Source organism: Rosa chinensis, chromosome 6 (genome assembly GCF_002994745.2).
Source record: "Rosa chinensis cultivar Old Blush chromosome 6, RchiOBHm-V2, whole genome shotgun sequence".
NCBI classification, from domain to species: Eukaryota; Viridiplantae; Streptophyta; class Magnoliopsida; order Rosales; family Rosaceae; genus Rosa; species Rosa chinensis.
The window spans coordinates 3,202,851-3,226,064 of NC_037093.1; the positions used below are offsets into that span (position 1 = coordinate 3,202,851).

General features: G+C 37.1%; 1 protein-coding gene across 1 annotated transcript; it reads right to left on the bottom strand.

The window, feature by feature from the left end:
- Positions 1–3,947: 3,947 nt before the first annotated feature.
- Positions 3,948–6,896, bottom strand: LOC112173348 (branched-chain-amino-acid aminotransferase 6). The gene is made up of 10 exons (XM_024310959.2): positions 6,736–6,896; positions 6,526–6,596; positions 6,233–6,416; positions 5,909–6,085; positions 5,624–5,755; positions 5,105–5,200; positions 4,873–4,989; positions 4,691–4,789; positions 4,472–4,584; positions 3,948–4,311 (listed from the first exon to the last, which is right to left on the bottom strand). The coding sequence occupies exons 1-10, from the start codon at positions 6,736–6,738 to the stop codon at positions 4,200–4,202; spliced, it is 1,104 nt and encodes a 367-aa protein (XP_024166727.1). The 5' UTR covers positions 6,739–6,896; the 3' UTR covers positions 3,948–4,199.
- Positions 6,897–23,214: the final 16,318 nt, after the last annotated feature.

The window sequence follows — 23,214 nt, forward strand, 5'->3', positions numbered from 1 at the left end:
ATTTCATTGACAATAGGATCAGACTACAAAAAAGAAAAAGAAAAAGAAAAAAGGAGACAAAGATTTCACCCAATGTAAACTTCAATTGCAAATGCATGGAAAGTTAAGTTTAACTAAAACAATTCAAACATAGAACACCAAAAGCTAACCTGCACCTTTGTCAAACTAATAAAACATCTCAAAATAAACACCATCAAGCAAATAATACCCAAGAACAGTCGGAAATTCATCAATACCCATCAAAAGTCCTCCTTGAAAATTCAGGAGCTTCAACAGCTTGAATCTCTCAGAAAATAATGACATCCCCAAAATCGATTTTGCCCCAACAATTGCTTCTATTTATAGGAACAAATAAGAAAACCCAGCAAGAATCTGCATCAAAAAAATTGAGGAGGACCCAAATCAATCCCCAATTAGAGAACCAAAAAAAAAAAAAAAAACATACATGAGCAATCGTCTTATTCTCCAATTCGAAATCGAACCTTGGTTCAATCGGATTTGATTCCGCATAGGAACACACCGCAGGAAGTTCTTCCCTCTTTCCATAGTTTACTTGCTTACTGCTGAATCTCTTCTTCTTCCTCTTACTCCCTTCGCTCTCTCTATCTCTTTGTGCGCAGGAAAGAATTAAGCAAACCCTCGATCACCATCGCTGTCTACCTCTCTCTCTCTATATTTCTGCAGGGAAAGGACGCGCAGCCACGCCAACACTAATCGGTGGCAGGAGAAGCAAACAGCTCATGGGGCTCAATGTCATAGAAAAGGTACAGGTGTCGGGGCAATTCCCGTAATAGAAGACATGAGGCAGCGGCAAAACAGTGTACACTATTCATTCATTTTGTCTGTTATGAAATGAACAGGAAAAGTGTAGTTTGCCTTTAGTATATTTAGAACATCTTCAATGGATTGGTCATTTGCCACCTGGAAGCCCAACAGCTATAAATGACACACGAGATTACCCTCCAACCCATATGTCATTGCCGCTGTGGATGACAATTTGGTTTCAAACTGTCAAATTTGACAGACCCAAATGAAATTGTCTTTTCTTTTTTTATTGTTTATCTCTCGTTCTCCCACTTTCCCCCTCCTCTCTCTCTTCTTCCTACCCAGACCAAAAGCAAAAACTCAGTAGATCTGCAATTTTGGCATCACCACCGTTCTTCAGTGGGTCTTCACTGAGCTGGGCATCAAACCCCGAATCCAAGCCAAGCAGTTTGGGAGTAGCAAAGGTCGCCATTTTTCGCCGACAGCCGGGCACAACAGAGGTTGTGTATATATGTTAAACCAAAGGATGATGTATGTATAAATTAAGGTGAGGTGGGAGATCGATTTTGAGGAATAAAGAGGGAAAGAAATGGAGATTGAGTCATTGAGAGTATGTAGCTATCTGACCATCTCTGTTTGGGAGATATGGAGGTTTCATGGGACAAGTTTGTAATTATATTTTGGAGGAATTGAGGATTTTAGACCTTTGGAAGTTATGGGAATTCATGTGCATGTTATTGTTTCTTGAAAGAAAAGGAGGGAAAGAAATGGGGAGATTTAAACAGAAGAAAGAAATCTGCAGAAGATGAAGAGGAACTGAGAAACAGAAGGAGAAGAAGATAGAGAAGAAAGAGAAAAAGTTTTTCTCCTTTTATTTTTTGAAAGAAGGCAAAGCCAATATATTGATCAAAAGCCATAATGGCCTTTACATACCCTTCCGCTGCCATCAAAGACAGACAAGAAGATGTGTTAGTACCCACAGTGGTACATAGAAACTAGGTCACTCATTTGACATTGAATACATCGTAGACATAGCGGGATTCCCCTTTGGTACTACGACGCAGGAGCTAGAAAGACCCGACCCTCCCAACCTAACTCGGAAACAGTAAATCTAGTTGCCTAGAGACCTCGATTGGTGTACAACTAGAGACACTGAGAATTAAGTTGACAAGACTAAGACCCAATACTAAAACTAGATACATAAAAGTGCCTAGACTGTCCCTGAAAAACAGAACAATTATTGTAAAATGAGAAAACTAAATAATATAGTGGTGGGCCAAAGCCAAAACCCTAGCCCAACTCAAGGCCCAACAGTACTGGATTGATTCAAGCCCAAACGACATCTTTCTCTATCTCACACCAGGAGATAGCACTGCCACTCAACCTCGCCGCCACCGTATCGCCACATCCCTTGCTACCTCAGCCTCCGTGACTAGTACCGCCATGCTGCCATGGAACTACGCCACCTCGACCCTGGCAACCCGGTCAGCACCACTACGAAACTGACGGCAATGTAGCGCACCAGATCAGAGGCTCCACAATCCAAACGTCTCACGTCGGTCCTGGAAACCCACGACCAAGCGCCTGCCACCGCGAATCAGAGACGACACCTAGAGACCTGCGCCAAAACCAGCATATCGAAGCCTCAAGCGGAAAACCTTTCTCCCACGAAAACCCTGGGCAGTAGCCATCAATATCCCGTCCGGCAGCAGACCGCAGTACGTCGGCGAGGCCAGAGGCCAGCCAAGACGTCCGGGTGCCACCGGACAGGACTGATCTTCACAGACGAGGACGCCGACGGCCGTAGAGGTTTTTCTCGCTAGAGAGAAAACCTAACTTCTTTTTTTTTGTTGCTTGTTTGTCTTCTTAACAATAAAAAAAAAAAAAGTTTTTCTCTTTGTTATAAAATATTCTTAAAAAATAATAAAATAATATTTAAATTAGACCTATTTGCTGGAGTAGAAGTATGTCAAAACTAACAATTGCCACCTCAACTTTCAAATTCAAATTTGACATAGGCGTTTTAACTCAACCATTCAAATTTGACACGTGAGTGCTGCACCCGGAGTCAAAGTACCATGCATTTACATCAGGCTCCTCGTTCACATGGAATGCCATCAAAAATGTCTTCTTCATCTTCTTCTTTCTTTTTCTCGGCTAAATTGGACTGCTCCCCATTCTTTTATTTGCCTTTGTGAAGCTTTGCATAACATTTCGAATGAAAGTGACCATATCCATGACACCTAAAGCATTGAACCTTGGACTTGTCAAGATGTCCTCTATCTCTTCCTTGGAAATCTGAGGAGTGATGATCATATTTGAGCTTGCTTCCATTGCCATCTCGAATACCTCTGCCTCCTCCTCTCCATTTGCCTTGACCTCTTCCTCTTGCAGAAAAATCACTATTGGTTGCAACCTTCAAAGCAGCTTGCTCTTCCCCATCGTGTCGAATTTTTGCTCAAGGTCAAGCAAAGAACTCTACAAGCAGCTCATCAATTGATAATTAACTCATCAATGTCTTTGGATTCTTTAATGGAGCAAACTATGTAATTAAAGTTGTCACTCATGGAGCGAAGAATTTTCTCCACAACGGTAACATCTTGCATCTGTTCACCATGGATTCACATCTTATTTGCAACTGACATAACTCTTGAAAAATAATCTGTAACAGTCTCACCAGATTTCATCTCAAGGGTCTCAAACTCTCTGCTAAGTGCTTGGAGTTGAGAATTAACGTTCGACTCTTGCATTGCCTTGATACTTCTTTTTCATCAAATGTCATATTTGCTTGGATGTGTCCTTTTAGAGACTGGTCTCCAAAATTAAGCAATCAATTGCTTGGAACAAGTAATTTTTTGCTTTCAAATCCTTCAACTTTAGCTTATCCAATGTCTTTTGTTGTGCTGCCGTCAATAAATCTACAATGGCAGATTCAATAACACCGGTTTCACTGAGGCCCCAATACTCCTTGGACTTGAAGAAATTCTCCATTAACATACTCCAATGGTCGTAATGAGTAGTGACCATCGAAGCGAGGTATTAAAGGTTGCATGTATTCTCTGTTGCCACAATCCTTGCTGTAGTAAGTCACACAAAGCTGCTGCTTTTTCATCTCAAGCCCAGTGGGGCTCTGATGCCAGATTGTTAGAGAAACCAAACATAATGAAAGCAAAATTAAGAAGTATTGGAACTGACTGATTTCATTGATTGAAAAGAAGCTCTATATAAATAGAGCATACAAACAAACTAACAGAAATCTAGAACAACTATGCCATGATTAACAACTCCTAAGTTCATGGGATTTCCTTAAAGACTTGGTAAACACTAACAAAACTCCTAGTAGACTAGGACCTCTACTTATTCAAAACAAATGACAAATAGAATACTTATCAAAAAAGATGACAAGCTTCTGGGGTTTGGTACAATAAAGAAGCTCAGTTGACCTCTAGGGTCCATCCCTTCTTGTCCTCAAGACGACCTGTTTGGATTCCTGTTAGCGTTTCATACAGTTTCTGACATAATGCTCCTCCTGTTTTGTATTCAACCCTGCAATATATAGGCATGTTACAAGATAAATAACTGTTAAGGAAAATGCGGATTGGATTGTAGTTTTGATACAATTACTGATCACATGATTGATCGATGTGGCAGTTTGATATGTTACTCATTACGTCAATCATTAGGATCAATGGGGTGTTGCACTTGCCTCTTGTCTTGATAAGTTACAGCGCCAATAGGGTTGACAACCACTGCAGTTCCTGTGCAGAAAGCTTCATCGGCTGCAAGTAAATCCTCCACTGGGATCACACGCTCCTCCACCTGATTGACAATTAATGCAAGTACATGCATGCTCTAAAAATTAATTTCTTCTGAAAATGTTGTCTGATACATCAAAAATTTCAGCTCATTGGAACTTTTAGATCACCTGGTAACCAAAATCAAGGGCAATGTCAATGATGCTTTTACGGGTTACTCCAGGGAGGATAGTTCCATGTTTCAGTGTTGGTGTTGAAATGACATTACCCTGCAGGCACGTCAAAAATATATAGTCATAAAGCTATACAGCAAACAGTATATATAACCTTAAAAATAACTACTTGGCAATACCTTCAGAATGAAAATGTTAGCTGCTACAATCTCCTCAATGTTTTTACCAGTTGCAGAATCTAGGAATAAGACATCAGAGAACCCCTTGGCCCTTGCTTGCTGTTGTGTTTGGTAAACCTATAAAGAAAAATAAGTACAGCAAATACATCAATTTTTTTTCCTTATTTGTTGCTATTAATTAGAAAACCAAAAAAGATACCATGTGATTAATTAGTTCTATATATGAGCTTACAGGTGAGTAATTGGTGACGGACTTGACACCTCCAGTTCCACCAGGAGTAGCTCTGTGGATTTTATGCTCAACATACAAATTGAGGGCTGCCCTTCCCTATCACAGAATAAACGTCCGACTATTAGACAACCAGCTGCAGAGCCTTAAATCTTAATAAGCTGTCAAATATTGTAATGAGTTGGGTTGACGATATATGTCAAATTACTGACACCCTCTTTTACCTGCAGTCTCATTCATCATCTAAAGAGATCGGATGTTAGTCAACCGGACTCCAAAATCCTTAGCTATGTAGACAATGTATATCAAACTAATAACCTTTCTCCAGTACACACTCAGCCCTTTATGTAAAGGGACAGACAAACGCACACATGATGATGGTTCAAAACAAGAACTCCGGAAATTAGATATCTGATACCATCATAATAAAAATTGAACCCGACAAGCTTGTAACTACTGATACCATCAAATATGTTTTGCTCATACAGTTTAGTCCAGCCAGCTGAAATGGTTTACTCTTACCTTGTGATAATTACCAACTGGAGAAGCAAATATTAGGAATGTATACTCCAGCCCCGGGCCCAAGCCCAGATTAGATCCACTCCCCACGAGCAAAGGCCTAATATACAGTGATCCTTTTCCTGGAGGTGGTACCTATATAAAGACGGAAATTAAATTTCTAATTGATCCAAAAACATGCAGTGTTCCATTGAATCCGCAAAAACAGGAATCCATTTGACAATGTTGCAAATTTCCGAAAACAAAATTTATAGATCATAAATATGTTATCAAGAATATATACAGTACCCAACGCTTGTTGGCGAAGACTGTTTGCTTCACAGCATCAACAAATTGCTCAACGGATGGAGATGGCATGCACATTCTCTCTGCACCCATCTTCATTCTTAGAGCATTCTCTTGGGGCCGAAACAGCATAATACGACCATCTTCTGTTCTGGTCGCCTTAAGACCTTCGAATAGTCCCTGCGGACAACAAATAAGTGAGTGCTCCAAGGTTTCTAATTCTACCCTAAAGTTCAGTATGGTATTAGACAAATGTACTACTGAACTCGCACCTGTTAAGAAATGAATTAACAGTCTGTAAAATAAATTAAAACATTGCTGACCTACCTGTCCATAATTCAATATTCCAGCAGATGGGCAAAGCTCAATCTTTCCAAAGGGAGAGAGATGTCCTTGTGAAAAGTTTTCTCCGTCGGAGCATTTCATGGTGTACATGTAATCGATTGGAATCAGTCCAAACCCAAGATCATCCCAGTTAATGCCATCAGCATACATTTCACCGTTTTTCAGACTGCATTTTCACATAGAAATAAATATGTATTAAGTCAGCATTATTGTTAATAAAGGCGATCATATGGGCTAAGCTAGCTTATTTATCAGAATATGATTAAGTTAATTACCTGTGGTTGTTAGATTCACCAGTTGTTTGCAAAGCTGAAGAAGACATAGCTGGAATTCTTAGTGTGTCGATCTGCAATTTAATTTGGAATCACGTCGATCAGATCTTAACAATAATCAGATAAAAGAAGGGAGATAGAAATACTATAACCCAAATTTATTCAGGTATTAATCAACAAACAAAAAGAAACGGGGAAATAAATTATACATACCATTATGAAAAACTAGTCGATTCAATGATATTTATTGAACAATGACAGATGAGGTCTTATACTTGCAGTTCACTCTCCTCGAAAAAAACAAATTTTAGTATGACTACACCGATCATGCACTCATCTTGAACATTTGGAGCCTAGGCAAACAACAAATATATAGCCAAGACATTTAGACCAATAACTGATAAGAAAAATCATGGTCAATTATTTCTAGATCTAGATCCAATAAATTTGAGTTAGTTTTGTTTTTCACTGTTATATCTAGATTCAAGGGCGGTTACATCTAGATTTAAGGACGGTTAAACATAATTTGTTTAAGAATTGACTAGGTACACATCATTGTGTATTTAAAATTTTGGATTTAGGGTTTAGCATTTAGTCTTAGGGTATGAATAGGCGTAGCACTTGCAAATTGCAATTGCATGCACAGCCAAGTTTTGGTTGCAGCTCTCTCTCTCTCTCTCTCTCTCTCTCTCAAGTGTTTCATGGAGTACATTAAGGTATTAGCTTTGTGTTATGATTTCATTTGGTTTATATGGTGATTAGGATTTTTACTTCTTTTCTTTTAATGTGCTTTTCAATATATATTTCGAAAAAGTGTAGTGATAATACGATACATAAATCAGTAAAAATAAAAATTAAATTTCTTTTTATATCTCAAATATTGGAGGCTGAAGGCGCGCATATGTCTCTCTTAATCCTTCTTAGTAAAATTGTGTCCCGTATTATCACTACGCTTTTTTGAAATATATATTGAAAGCACATGAAAAAAAAAAGTAAAAATCCTAATCACCATACAAACCAAATGAAATCATAAGACAAAAGTAATACCTTAATGTAATCCATGAAACACTTGAGAGAGAGAGAGAGCCTTCTTAGCAAAATTGTGTCCCGTATTATCACTACACTTTTTTGAAATAAATATTGAAAGGACATGAAAAAAAAGTAAAAATCCTAATCACCATACAAACCAAAAGAAATCATAAGACAAAAGTAATACCTTAATGTAATCCATGAAACACTTGAGAGAGAGAGAGAGAGCCTTCTTAGCAAAATTGTGTCCCGTATTATCACTAATTTTTTTGAAACAAATATTGAAAGGACATGAAAAAAAAAAGTAAAAATCCTAATCACCATGCAAACCAAATGAAATCATAAGACAAAAGTAATTCCTTAATGTAATCCATGAAACACTTGAGAGAGAGAGAGAGAGAGAGAGAGAGCCGAAACTTGGGTGTGCATGCAATTGCAATTTGCAAGTGCTACCCCTATCATCTTTATATATGAAAGTATAAGGACAAAAAAAATGCTCCGTTGGTAAGTATAATTATTATTCATTTTAATTCATTTTCAGTTGACTTAATTTTTTAGTCAAATTAATGGTCGTTAAGACATTGATAATTGCCTTAAAACTAGTACTGTTCAGGTTGGATAGATTTAGTTCGTCCATTGGTTTAAGTGAGTTAGATACCTTAAAGATCATCAATTTAGCTGAAATTTTGCAGAGATGATCTATACATTAGTACCTAAAAACTGAACGGTCGAGATGTGGATATGAGACCGAAAAGTGACCATAAACTTTATCTTCGCACTTTAATTTCAGAGTGAGGCCTTACTTTGTATAAATATCATATATATATATATATATATATATATATTGTCACGCCCCGAATTTTGAATACAGAAATTCAAATCCAAAACGCGATAACTTGAACAGCACAAGCAAAACACTTAGAAAATTATTCATTTAAATTAAGCAACTAAACAAACTGAGCTCACAATATCAATACCGACTCGTTCTTTAGAGTCACATATTACATTACCGAGAGTTTACAAATTAAACTTAATAACAATTCAATAAGTAAACACACTCGCCACACTCACTACACAGCGGAAGACTAAAACCAAAGTACCTTTGACGTCCACGCTACCGAACGTACACCTCAGCTTTGACGACGATCACTCGATATTCTAACCTGCACAATAACCCCTACACCATGGAATAGTGCACCGGGTTGAAACGACAAACCCGGTAAGCTTTTGCAAGCTCGTGTGAGTAAACTCAATTAAAATGACTCACGTCACGCATGCTTATAATTTCTCAACTCGTGAGATAAATTAAAACAATAATATATAATTCCACAATACACGACTGAATTTGAAATCAAACAAGATAAAAATTAGTAATCCCTGCGTGGAAGATTAGTTTAGGAGATCACCCAAAAGCACTTAATCCAAAGTCATAGTAATCCCTGCATGTGTTTTAGTTCAGAAGATTACAATTAAATCAAACAATAGAATTCATGGAAATCCAAATCTCACATAAATGCTAAAGAAAGAACCCCAAAAACCTTCCCCGAAACTACGACAGACTAGAGCTCTAACTATATCGTAACCTGTCACCTCGGCCAAGGTTCAACCTTACGATATCTTTACACCCAGGTTACCACTGTAACCTTTGGACTTCAGACCATTCGGCCCTCAGAACAAAACCCAGGTTTACCACTGTAACCTTCAGACTTTAGACCACTTGGCCCTTAGAACAAAACCCAGGTTACCACTGTAACCTTCGGACTTCCGACACCCAGGTTACCACTGTAACATTCGGACTTCCGACCACTTGGCCCTCAGAACAAAACATTTAAAGAAATCCTACACGACTCAAAAATGTCACACCACAACTCCAAATCACTCTTTTATCAATATAAATCATCAAAAGTCTATATCACAATGCCACACCATCCAGATATATATATATATATATATATATATATATATTCCACGTAAATATATATATATATATATATATATATACGTAGTCATTCACGCAGGAATGACCACTAATACCAACTATAGTTCATACGTACTAAAACCAAGAAATTCATTTTATACTTAAATTCATTTTTTTACCTATGAGCCGTAACCCTATGAACCATAGTCGATCAAGTTCATATTATTTCTAACAAATCTTTATTTTCAAAAACCATTTACAATTATCAATTAATTCCGACAATTAAATAACTCGGTTAGTAAATGAACCACGTGAGATTTACTCACCTCTAACTCCTGCTACGTCTTCATAACAGCCCAAAAATAATGATTTACTAATCGTTCGCCAATCAAATCCGTCAATCACCTAAACAAATACGACCTTAACTTAGCAACCGATTCAATAAACACACTTGAATCACAATCTAACAGTTGGATCATCATTCGTGACCACACAAGGTCATCAGAACAGTTCTACGATCAACATATCACAATTTGAAATCTGACGGTTGGATCCTCTCGGATCGCAAACCGAAGATAAAGCGTAAAATCGTAAATCTAGCCTGCATCAACATTTTCCAATATGACCCTATAATATATCAAAATGATCGTATGGATGCGTAAATGCATGAACTGAAAACAGAACCCAAAAATATGGCGTGACGCGCCTTCGCCAGTGGGAGGTCAACGGCTGGTCAACGCTGACTAACCACCTCCAATGGAAAAGTCACCAACTACAAACATGTTCATATTGAAGACATGAGCAACTTTCATACCTGGCGTTAAGCGAGAAGAGGTCTAAATAGTCCTAGATCAAGCTTGGAAGTTGGATTAATCTCGGTCATGTGATCACGTTTCCAGATTCAACCAGAGCTGTCTAAATCTTCAAACCTTGATCTTTCACTCTACACTTTGAATCCTCCTTCAAGGTGGGTATGGACGTGATCTAGAGGAGAAGATGTTTCCAGATAGCTGACAATCGGCCCGAGGGGATGTCAGAATAGGGAATTCTGGTCGGATCCCGAAATCTTCGACTGTGGAAGATCTGATCTGCTACTTCCGACTGTTGTCGTCGACGGCGAGCACCAGAGGGCAGTCGGAAACGTTTGTATGAGTTCTAAGCCGGTGGTTTCGCAGTCACGCGGAGGATAGGGAACAGAGAGAATTCTGGGGGAGAAAATGGAAAAAGGGAAATTTTTGGGTTTTATGAAAAATCCCGGAATTTTTGCTATTTATAGAAACTTCCCAACTTTTCAATCTATCATAACTTTCTCATACGAACTCCGATTTATGTGATCCACATATCCACGAACTCGTATCGACGCGATCTATAACTTTTGTGAATGAAGTTTTCACAGAATCCTAACACAGAAAAAGGTCAAACTTCTTAACCTCCCTAAAACGCACATTTCGAATACATATTTGTCCGAAAATAATTCCACTCCACCCTTGAACCACGAAATCATACTAACGAATGCTTTCTTAATCCCAGGAAACATTTAGGAATTAATAAAAAATTTCCGGGGTCTTACATATATATATATTATTATTTTTAGTATAAACCCAAGATTCTAAAGAGGTATTGGTAAAAATACATACATATTTTCTTATCAATCTACACCCAATCCATGTAGGAAAACCTTCCTTATAGAGTGTTGATATATAATTAATATTTTTTCCATACTATCCTATATGCTTGATTTCCCTTGAGATTACCCTTAGGGCAGTTTCACATAGGCAAACCTTCCTTGTAAAGTATTGATGTATAATTAATATTTTTTTTTCATCTTGTCCTATATGCCTGATTAACCCTTAGGGTAGTGAAAAGTAATATGAAATGATAATTGATCATTAGTTTTAGCATTTACTTATTGAACATGTAACTAATAAATGACATAGGTATGAGATATCTGAAACTAAATACCTTTTGACAAGCACAACAATGAGACTCTCTCTATAAACCCTAGCCGCTACTAGTAAGGGTCTCCATGGCGTGTTTATCGAAAACCAAAGCCTCTATTGGTGTCAATTCTTTGCTTGAGAAAAGGATCGTGCGTTGCCCAGTCGATGTCAAGATTTGGTTTTCAAGGACAAGACTGGTTCGACACTCTTCAAATGGATCGAGTCTCCAATCTACTACCCCTTCCGTTAGAGCATGTTGGTGGGCAGCAGAATCTGCTGCTGCCTAAGGTGATCTCTCGGGGTAGAGACGAATGGTCAGAGCCTTGGCTCTCCACCAATCTCCGCATGAGGAGGAGGGAGGTTTTCTTGGTTGTGGGTGGATTAGACCGCTTAGGGGACGCCTCAAGATCACTTTGCAGTGGCCATGCAGTCCGTCAAACCACATCCCGATCTGCTTCTTTCCTATTGGTCGGCGGTGGTCATGGTACAGGCTTGAAGAAATCAGCAAGGTGGTGGTGCGAACTGCTGGACCAGCGCAGGCGAGGTCATGGAGCGGTGGTAGAATAGGGGTGCCCAAATCATTTTGGAGGCCCAGATTTGACTGGGTGATGAAATCTGATGGGATTTGGGTGCCCATAACACTTGGGCGTATTCTTTGAATTTGGGTCCATTTATGGATCAAACTAATAGGCTCTGGCTCTATAGGATTTTGTATTTGGGTTCCCGGAGGACTAATCCAACTACATAATCTTATCGGGATCATAGGAGAATGTTTGAGATTTTGGTGTCTTGCCTGAAAAATGAAGCTTTATTCTTTATGTCTAGGTATTGATGACACCACAATTGAGTGCATTTGCAATAGAAACTTTCATACACTATTATCTTTTTGTTTTGAATAGATTTAGTTCTACTAGGCATTTGAATAAAGGAGCAGAAATTTTTAAGTATAATGGTATGTGAATCACCACTAGGGGATCTATATTATGTCATTCTGGCATGAGTTATTATATATGAATCAAGTACTACTTATTTCAAAAAATAAAATAAAATTTTTTTGATGAGGTATTGAAAAAAAAAACTCATATTAGAAAATAACTCATGTCACATCCATTACATTAGATAACATACCTCTAGAACAAGGTACCAATAAATGACATAGGTATGAGGTATCTAAAACTATATACCTTTTGACAAGGTATTGAAAAAAAAATCATAGCATAAAACAACTTACCTCATATATAGCCATGACATTAGGTAACATATTTCCAGAACAAATAACTAATAAATGACATAGTTTTGAGGCATCTAAAACCTTATACCTTTTGAGTTTTGACAAGGTATTGAAAAAAACTCATGGCATGAAACAACTTATCTCATAGCCATGAACATTGCTAAATGTATGGAAGAAACTCATAACATAAAAAAAAATAAAAAAAAAATAGTAGGCATTAAAGTTTTAGAATGTGAAAGTCATACCTACTACATTTGACCCAACTCCTCTAGTTATCATGGATATATTAGGTATGGTATAGACTATAGATGTATGGTCGAACAAACCTATATATGAACTAAATTCTTATTAACATTTCACCGACTACATTGAGTGCATCGCAGCAAAAAAAAAAAAGTAGGTAACCAATGAAACTCATAATATAAAAAAATAAGATAAAAACCGGTAGGCATTAAAGTTTTAGAACTTGAAAGTCTACCTACTACATTTTTTTTTTATTGTTGCCTAAAAGTTAGGTGCTTTACCTAACTCCTCGAGTTAGTATAGGTATAATAGTTATGGTACATAAGCATAGTCGAACAAACATCTATGGTAGGTATGCAACTAACAAAGACTATTATATGAATTAAATTATTAGTAACATTTCATCGAATACATCGAGTGCACAATTTTTTTTTTCTTTTAAAAAAAGAGGATCAAAGGATTTCACTCCTACCCCCATGGTGACTCGAACCCATGACTTCGTCATTAGGTAGTGGGTGCTCTAACCACTGAGCTAACACCACTTCGAGTGCACAATTAAAAAACCATAAACATTGTTCTCCACAATCTCAATCCCATCAACAATTACTATCGCTAGTAAGAATCAAGTAACTTAACTATGTGATAGAAGGTTTCTGAACCCAAAAAAAAGATATGCAAAAGTCTCTTCATATTTGTTTCATTTAAAGCAGCAATCAAGCCATTTGAATTTAAAAAAATAGACCAAGTTGCATGATTCTAGCAATATTGATGACAATATTAAAGTTAGGTATTACAAAACCTACAATTAAAATGATAATATAAAGAGCTTTAACCATGGACGGGTGCGGAAATTACCACCCTACTAACTATTTTGTTCACCCTACAAGTTTCTGATTTATTAAAATACTAAAATATCCTAATATGAAATTACAATGGAGGAAAACAAATCTTATTAAAAATTACAATTAATTTTTCTTATAACCCCTTAGAATAAACGTACTTAAACTTTATACTTAATCCCTTCATTCATCGTTAAACCCGGGGAGATTGATTGACTAAGACTTCAAGAGATTGACTGATCAGAAAGACGAGGAGGAAGCCAAAAACAACTGAGAGAGATGCAAAGGAAGTCAAATAGAAAAAGATTTCGAGTTAAACTCTACATTGAAAAAGAGTATTTTGGGTACTGCAAATGGCTGAACAAAGTAAACGTAAAATTAAAAATATATCCGTAGGATGAGAAGAGAATGTAGAGTGAACAAAGTAGTTAGTAGGGTGACAATAACCATACCCTAACGTTATTTTTTTGTCAACATGTAGATTAGCGTGGGTTAATAATTTCATTCACCAGCAATTTCTGTAATTTTGATGGAAAAAAGGGCCGTATTATTTATCTTATAGAATAATTTTTTAGTGTAAATTGAAAATAAATAATGGATGGGCTTTACCTACTATTTCTTATAAAAATTAGGCCTATAATGAATTGCCTCTTTTTTCGGAAAGGTCTGGATAGACAATGATCCCTATCCTCTTATATTAAGAAAAAGAATAGAGTACAAAGGAGGAGGATCAAGTCAAAACCTCTTAAAAGATTGAAATAAAACAAAAATGAAACTAAAGAAATTGAAAGTTAGGAATAAGTGGTCCTTATAATAGTGTGCAAGGATGAATAGTCCTTGATGATTAATTTTTTTGTTTGTTAAAGAAGCGGAATAAGAGCTAACTTAGCGCTCTTAACCGAATTTATTGATAAAGAAACAAAAGGTACATAGCAAGGGGGGCTATGCCAATACCTTGCCATAAGAAAATACAAGCTAAACAAGTACAACTAAATGTAACAATTACTAGTACAGAGGAAAAACAACTGAAGAAAACAATTACAATAGATAAAGGAAAAACTAATCAACTACCCAAAATGGTGGAAAGAAACAATATAGTTTGGAATGGTGGTACTTTTATTCCAATGCATGCAGCTACGTGGTCAGCAAACTTATTGCATGAATATCAAAGACTCAACCCTTTACATGTTGCTAACAAGGGCAGGAGGAGAGGGGCAATTAAGTGGGTGTCTCCACCACGGGGAAGGCTTAAAATAAATGTGGATGGGGTATTCAGGAGTGAGTCTCAGAGTGGGGGCATTGGGGTTATAGTGCGTGATGAGTTTGGAGCTTTCAGAGGAGCATGGTCCAGCTTTCTGCCCTATGTTAACTCCGTTCTTCACTGTGAGGCAGAGGCATGTAGAGCAGGTTTATTGCTAGCTATTCATCAAGGGTGGAAGGAGATATAATTAGAGAGTGATTTCCTCTGCCTTGGTTGCTGCTTTAAACCGTCAAGCGGTGGATTTTTCTGAGGTAAGTCGTATTACAGACGATTGCAAGGATTATTTACGTGAATTTGATTTTTCTGTAATTCGGCATATCTATAGAGAAACAAATAGTGTGGCGGATAGATTGGCCCACTTTGCTAGTCTAGGTCATGTTATTGATATATCTTTAGAGGAGGCGCCTGTTTTCTTACAGGATGTTCTCTATCAAGATTGTTGTCTATTGAATATGAGCGCCAGGGGTTAAGGTATTATGTCCCCCCCTATGTGACGTAATGAAATAAATAATAATATGGGTGTGGGGATGAGCCTCCCAGCTTGACTGGGTTCCAAACCCCTTTTCAAAACAAAAAAAAAACTAATCAACTACCTAAAACTGTAGTTAGTGCTTGATGTCAAATCACATCCGTAGAGACCTGTAACAAAAGAAGGGACTTTAATGTCCCAAATAGAACCCATATTGGTGGCTCCAAAGTTAACCAATTTGTTAGCCAATGCATTAAATTGGTTTGTAAAGTAATTTAATTTTTCTAGGTTATTTACGTAAAAAAATTCAATTTGATTTTAGTTGACAATGTCTCTTCTGATAGCATAGATAGATACATATTTGGACAATATGCTGAACTTATTGTTCATCTCGGTTGTGATTCAGGAATTGTGAAAGTATATTGTAGCTGTTTAATTTCTAAATCACATGCATACGATGTGACTCTTCGATCCCTAAAAATGCATGACATCACGAGCTATGATGAAGAAATAGAAAAAAGACAAAGATAGATAATTAAAAAAAAAAATTACTTCAGAAGTGATTGAACTTCATTATATATTATATACCACTCTAGTACTAAATTTTTTTTTTGTTCCAAGGTAGCATCAATTAACAAAGCCCAAGGCCGAACAACAGTACAAGGGACACAGCCCAATACAGACGAAGTCTGCAAATCATGATTCACATAGTCAATTAATTGCCAGAACAACCAAGACTAGAGAAATCAAAAGAAAAGAAAGAACAGCTTAAAACCTAAAGCAAATGAAAAAAGAAGGAAATAAAGTAACAAAGCCCAGAAAATGGAAACACCACAAATCTTCTTCAGCCGCCACAAATCCAGCACTACCAACGTCCACCATGGCCGTCGTAGCTAAATTTGTACATGGAACTCCAAAATTGCAGCTTCTAAGGAGACCCCTACACCAAAGCCCGATCAAAATTACCCTGAAAATGGAAAAACAGAAGAAAAAAGAGGATCTAAACACATAGATATCATCTTCCCCACAGTACAAATTTGCACCATAACATGAGATTTGCAGCCACAACTTTGAGAACAAATCTAAGCAAACGATGTTAGAAAATATTCTGGTTATCTATTGAGAAGTATGTCTCTTAATAGAAGTAGGAAGCTCATTAGTAATTAACCTGAATTACATCGAGTATTTGTGATAAACAACGAGTCTCCTATCAAGATAAACATGAAGCAAGTGTTGGACTCCTTATGGGATGAGTCCAGCTGGGGTTTATTGGCCAATATATATAGGGAGAAAAGTCCTTGTATTCATCACCAGTTTTTGCATATCGTTCAGCCCCATTCTGAAGCTTTTGGTGTTGACATACAGAAGGCTTCTTGCTCGAGTTCTACTGCTATTCAATCCTCATTCTAGTTGCTCCAAGATGTCAAACCTAGGCCAAGCTGTTTCTGTAGGGATCCAAAGCACTATTGATCCAGGTGGAGTCCTAGTGCCACTAGGAAAGCTTTTCTGTAGATTATGTGTGGATGTTGTGCAGCTGGATTATTTGTTCTTGATATGTTGTTATATGTGTTGATCTTGGTTGTTTGATGTATACTGTTATTGCATCATGATTCAACAAATGGTATCAGAGCTTAGAAATTTCATAAAACACATATCATGCTTTTTTGTTTTGATTCAGAAAACCATAATGTGAAAATTATTTTTTGAAAATAAAATATATTTTTTATTTAGAGTAAAGCAGGCCTTAAGTATCATTAACCAGGTTTTAGTACTAATCCAATTCATTAAGTAAATAGGCCCAAACCGGAGTCCAGAATTAATATATTAGTTAAAGAATATTACCGTTAGAACATAACGGTCACTTGTGCTTCAGGGATCAGATTGAGTTAGGGCTCATTGAGATGAATTCTCAGTTATGGGATTGAAGACTCCTATTTAGAATTGACAGGATCATGTGAAAGGGTTGAAATTTGTTTCTTATTTTCTTTTGCTTCCGCTAAAAATAATTGTTTGCAACACTGTAGCAAAGGCCAAGGTATGTTCATTAAGAATCTCAGAACTTGTTTTTCAATTCTACATATGGAAAGGGTTGTCATAATCATATTTGGAATGCTTGTTCATACTGGTTGAGGGAGCACATTATGGAGCTGATCGACCTTAACTCAAGGTTGAGGGATTTAGACATGGGAGTTAAAGACTCTCAGGTTGTGCATGTGGCACTTCAGTCACTGCCTAACACATACAATAACTTGAGGACCTCATACCATGCCCAAGAGTCTAACTGGGATCTGAACAAGTTGATTTCTATATGTGTAGTAGAGGAAGAGAGAATCAGAAAAGAAGGCAAACCAGCTACTGCAGTCAACCTAGTTGAAAAGCCTAAGTGGAAGAAACAAAACAAACTTAAGGCCAAGAAGACTACCACCACTAAAGTACCTGGCAAACCTGCAGAACCTAAAGCTGAGAAACCTTTTAAGTTTAAGTGCTATTTTTCCAAGAAAATAGGGCACATGAAGAGAGATTGCAGTGGTTTCAAGGCTTGGATATAAAGAAGGGTGAGTCTTTTCCAAATTCTGCTTTTCTCTAGAAGTTAATTTTGTTAATATAGCATCACACTCTTACTGGTTAGACTCAGGCTCACCTATACACATTACAAATTCCTTGCAGGGTTTAACAAACAGGAGGACACCAAAGAAAAGTGAGGTCCAAGTCTGTGTGGGGAATAGTTCGAGAGTAGCAGTTAAGGCCATTGGGACCTTGAAGATTGATTTAGGCTTAGGAAATTTTCTTTTTCTAGATAGTGTTTATTATATTCCTTCCTTGAAAAGGAATTTGATTTCAGTTAAAATTGGTTGCAAACTCATTGTTGATTTCAATGGAATAAAGTTATTTCAAGGTTCAAATTATCTTGGCTGTGGTGTGTTTATGCATGATTATTTAAAATTATATTGTTATGTTGCTCAACAGGAGATTATGTCAATTGAAAATAATCAAAACACCATGCAGAATAACACTATCACAAGAACAAAAAGAACATTGTTCAATAATAAGTCTGCAAATATATGGCATAGAACATTAGGCCATATATCTAAAGAAAGACTGAAAACACTCGAGAAAAATAAAATTTTACCTGCATTGGATTATACTTATTTGAATGACTGCATTGAGTGTTTTAAAGGAAAATTGACAAACTGCAGAAAGAAAAAGGCCTTAAGAAGTCAAAACCTATTAGAACTAATACATATAGACATATGTGGTCCATTTAAACACAAAACTATTTTTGAAATTTTTTACTTCATCACATTCATAGATGATTTTTCTAGGTACTGCTATATCTATTTACTGTCAGAAAAATCACAAGCTCTAGATAGTTAGAAGAGCTACTATTAATTAGTTAATTAGCTCAACTGTTGTTAATTAGCTGTTTCACTCGTTAATTAGCTGTTAGGGATAATTACATTTTTAGTGCATGATTAGTTAGTTAGGTAGAAGTCTCCAGACGTAGGACACGTGGAACAATTCTGCTGACTCTCAGTTGAGTATATAAGCTGTACTTGTACCTACCTCTCTCAGATTGATCAATATAGACTCGTATACATTTTTGCTTTCTCTCATTTTCTCTCTAAACTTTCATGGTATTAGCAAGCCAGGTCGATTGGTGACCTAGATTCTTGCTCAAGAAATTCATCAAAGATTGAAGTTTCTTCTCAGTTGTTCATCACGTTTGTGCAATTTGTGCACTAGTTCATCAACTCAACTCAAGAATCTCAGATAAGTTCTTCTTCATCTTCATGAAGAATTGTTGAAGTGCTTTCATCTCAGTTCATACAATCGAAGACTTGGATTTCAGTTTTATACTTGTGATTACTGGAAATTGTAGCAAAAGATATAGAAATCTTTGAATTCTCTGAAATTTGTAGCACTTGTTACCATAAATCCTAGATCTACTTCAAATACCCCAAAAATCTTGGTCTATACCTTTCAATTTCTGGTTACTACGTGAAAAATCACTATGGCACCAACTCAGAATACTCAGACTACTACACAAACCACTGTTTACCTTCCAAACATTTTGCTTGATGAATCGAACTATGCTATTTGGCTGTTTAGGCTTGAATCATTTTTGAAAGGTCAAAATCTATATGGATTTGTGGATGGAACTTTGCCTTGTCCACCACAGTTTGTCACCACTTCTGATGGCACTAATGTTGCATTTGCTAATTACATTGCTTGGAAAGCTCAAGATCATAGTATTGTGAATATGCTAGGCCAGACTTTGAGTCCTATTGCAATGTCTTGTGCTGTTGGTAGTAGATCTGCTCAAGAAATGTGGAATAATCTGAAAATGAAATTTGCTTCTCCTAATAGGCAGAACATTTTGCAACTGAAATCAAATCTGCAAAATCTCAAGAAAGGAACTGATAATATTGAGACTTACTTGGATAAGATCAAGGCTGCTAGAGATGCATTAGAAACTGTAGGTGTGTTTCTTGAAGATGAAGATGTGGTTGTCACTGTTCTTAGGGGGCTTCCATATGAATTTGCAGTAATAAAGACTGTTATTAGAGCACAGTTTGTGAGTGGCTCCATGGGAGAGCTAAAGACCTTACTCAAGGCAGCTGAGATTGATATTGAGAATGAAGCTTCATCATCAGCCTTACCACTCACTGCTATGGTTGCTCAACAATCTACTGGTGCTAGCTCATCATCTACATCTATTCCAAGTCAATCATCACAAGTATCTGCTCCACCAACACCATCTATACTCACCACACCACCTGGTTTTGCTCCTCAAGCTGTTCCTGCTACTGTATCATCTCAGGCTGCATATGTGCCAATCCCAGCCATTCCTTATGGTTTCAATCCAATAATGACTCCAGAGAATGTTTTTAACATGACTGGGTTCTATGCAGGAAAGGGGCAAAATCGTTTTGGAAATGGAAACAGGCCATACAACTTTGGTGGCAAACCAAATGGCAACTTCAACAACTTTGGAGGAAATGGCTTTAATTCAAATAACAATGCTGTAGGAAATGGTTTCAATGGTGGATTTCAGGCATTTAATAATACTGGTGGTCAAAATGGGAACAATTCATTTTTCAGAAATGGCAATAATTCAATGCAATGCCAATTGTGTGGAAGAAATGGTCATGGGGCCAAGACTTGTAGATTTCTGCAAAACTTTCAACAGAACTTTCAGCAAGGCAATATCTTCTCAAACAATGGAGGATGTCAGTATTGTGGAAAGATGAATCACACTGCAGATAGATGTTATCATCTTATAGGCTTTCCAGGACAACAAAATCAATCATTGAATCAAGTTGCTTCAACTAGCACGTCTTCTAGGAATGCAATGTTTGCAGCTTCAACATCTGGACCTCAATTCTGGCTTACAGACTCTGGTGCATCCAATCACATGACCTCTGAAGTGAAACTCCTCAATAATATTGCTCCATATACTGCCTCAAACACTGTTCAGATTAGAAATGGTAACAAACTTAGCATTACTCACATTGGTAAAGCTGTACTTGGACTACTTAAACTTGATGATGTCTTATTGATTCCTGAACTTGCTGCTCACTTGCTTTCCCTATATCAACTATGAAAACAGAACAATTGTTCTGTTTGGTTTGATGAGTTTATGTGTGTGATACAAGACAAAGTGCTGGGCAAAATACTGTACAAAGGGCTGAGTAAACAAGGGTTGTGTTTGGACCCAAAATGAGCATTTTGGCCTGACAAGGCATGTGTTGGAGAAATTGAGCCAATGTCAGTGGCTCAAGCTATATATTGTCAACAAGTTCGAAATATATTATTTAGAGGCTAAATAAAGCCTACTATGGAGACTTCAGGAACAATCAACAACATCTAGTCCATCATCCACAGTAAAAACATAGTCTGCATATCTTGGAAAGCATGTGAAGTGTACTCTTTGGCATCAGAGGTTTGGAAACCCTTCAAATGAAATAGTTAAGCAGATGTTGAATAAGTGTAATCTTGACAGTACCTCTTTAGACTTTGAAAACACAATAACTTATGAAGCCTGTCTTTTAGGAAAATTTCAGAAATTACCTTTCTCTAGCTCAACCTCTAGGTGTCAATTGCCCTTTCAACTTATGCATTCAGATGTTTGGTGGCCATCTCCCTACTTATCTCTAGATGGTTTCAAGTATTATGTACTGTTCATAGATGATTGTACAAGGTACACCTAGATATTTCCAATGAAAAATAAAAGTGAAGTTTTCACTCATTTCTCTTCTCTATGTGCTTTTGTTTCATATCAATTCTCAACTACAATTAAAGCACTTAGAACAGATGGGGGAGAAGAGTATCTGAACAATATATTCAAAGAATTTCTGAGCTCAAAAGGAATAATGCATCAAGTCTCATATCTATATACCCTAGAGCAGAATGGCATAGCTAAGAGAAAGAATAGACATGTTAGAGAAACAGCTGTGACCTTATTATAAAATGCCTCACTTCCCTCAGAGTTTTGGTACCATGCCTGTGCTTTATCAACATACCTCATCAATAGAATGCCAACACCAGTACTTGACAAATTATCTCCATTTAAAAACTTATATAACACCAGTCCATCACTTGACATACTTAAAGTGTTTGGGTGTGCCTGCTATCCTTTAATGACTCCATATAGGTCCAATAAGCTCCTACCCAAGACTATTAAGTGTGTGTTCATAGGTTTTGCTACTGGATAAAAGGATATATATGTTACAATCCAGTTTCAAAGAAATATATTGCCACAAGGCATGTTATTTTTGAATAAGATTCTTTTCCATATGCAAGACAGTTCACTTCTCCAGTAAGCAACCTAAAGTCAAGGACCATCTCAGCTACAACCATGCAACCATGCTCACAATCTCTTTATACTACTCAGTCCACAACACAAACAGTATTGCTCTCACCTGTCCAACACACAAGTACTCAGGTTATTGCAGTAGTCACATCTTCTCCATGTCAGTCCATTTCTTCTCCTCCAAGTTTACATCAGTTCTCTTCTAATGAAAATCACAATGCATATATGATCAGTCCTGCATCTCAGTCAGATACTCTATCTTCTGACAATCAGTCACAAGATCCTATTATTCCTCCAACTCATTCTTCTGATGTCTTAGACACAGACACACACACACACTGATACATTTTGGTGAAGATAATGGAACTGTGTCTGTCGATACTCAGCCTGGAAATGGTCTCTCTATTATCTTGGAATGTGCACCTGATAGACCTACACATCAAATTTCTACTTCTAATATTCTGCATCCCATTGCCGGATTGGAAACTTCTACTGTCAATGATTATTCCATGCTCACTCTAAGTAAGAGAGGTATTGTGAAGCAGAAAACATGTTGTCTCTCAATCTTGACTAGTACAGCTGCTAACTCTGATCAAACTGAGCCTACAAACTATAAATCAGCTTTACACATTCCAGTTTGGTATCGAGCCATGCAAGAAGAATATGATGCTCTCATGCATCAAAATACCTGGACCTTGGTGCCTCTCCCACATGATAAGAATCTTGTTTCTTGCAAGTGGATCTTTAAAATCAAAAGAAATGCATATGGTACTGTGGCAAGGCATAAAGCAAGACTGGTTGCAAGAGGGTTTAGCCAAGAATATGGAGTTGATCATGAAGAAACATTCTTTCCATTTGTGAGACATACTACTGTTCGACTTATTCTTGGTCTAGATGCATATTATGGGTTGAAACTACATCAAATGGATGTCAAGAATGCCTTTTTGC

Excerpts from the sequence above, each read along its gene's own strand:
- LOC112173348 (XM_024310959.2), bottom strand. Across the intron at positions 6,417-6,525 it reads GGTGAATCTAACAACCACAG|TCTGAAAAACGGTGAAATGT; the intron begins GTAATTAACTTA and ends GTGAAAATGCAG. Across the intron at positions 4,585-4,690 it reads CCCTTGATTTTGGTTACCAG|GTGGAGGAGCGTGTGATCCC; the intron begins GTGATCTAAAAG and ends ATTGTCAATCAG.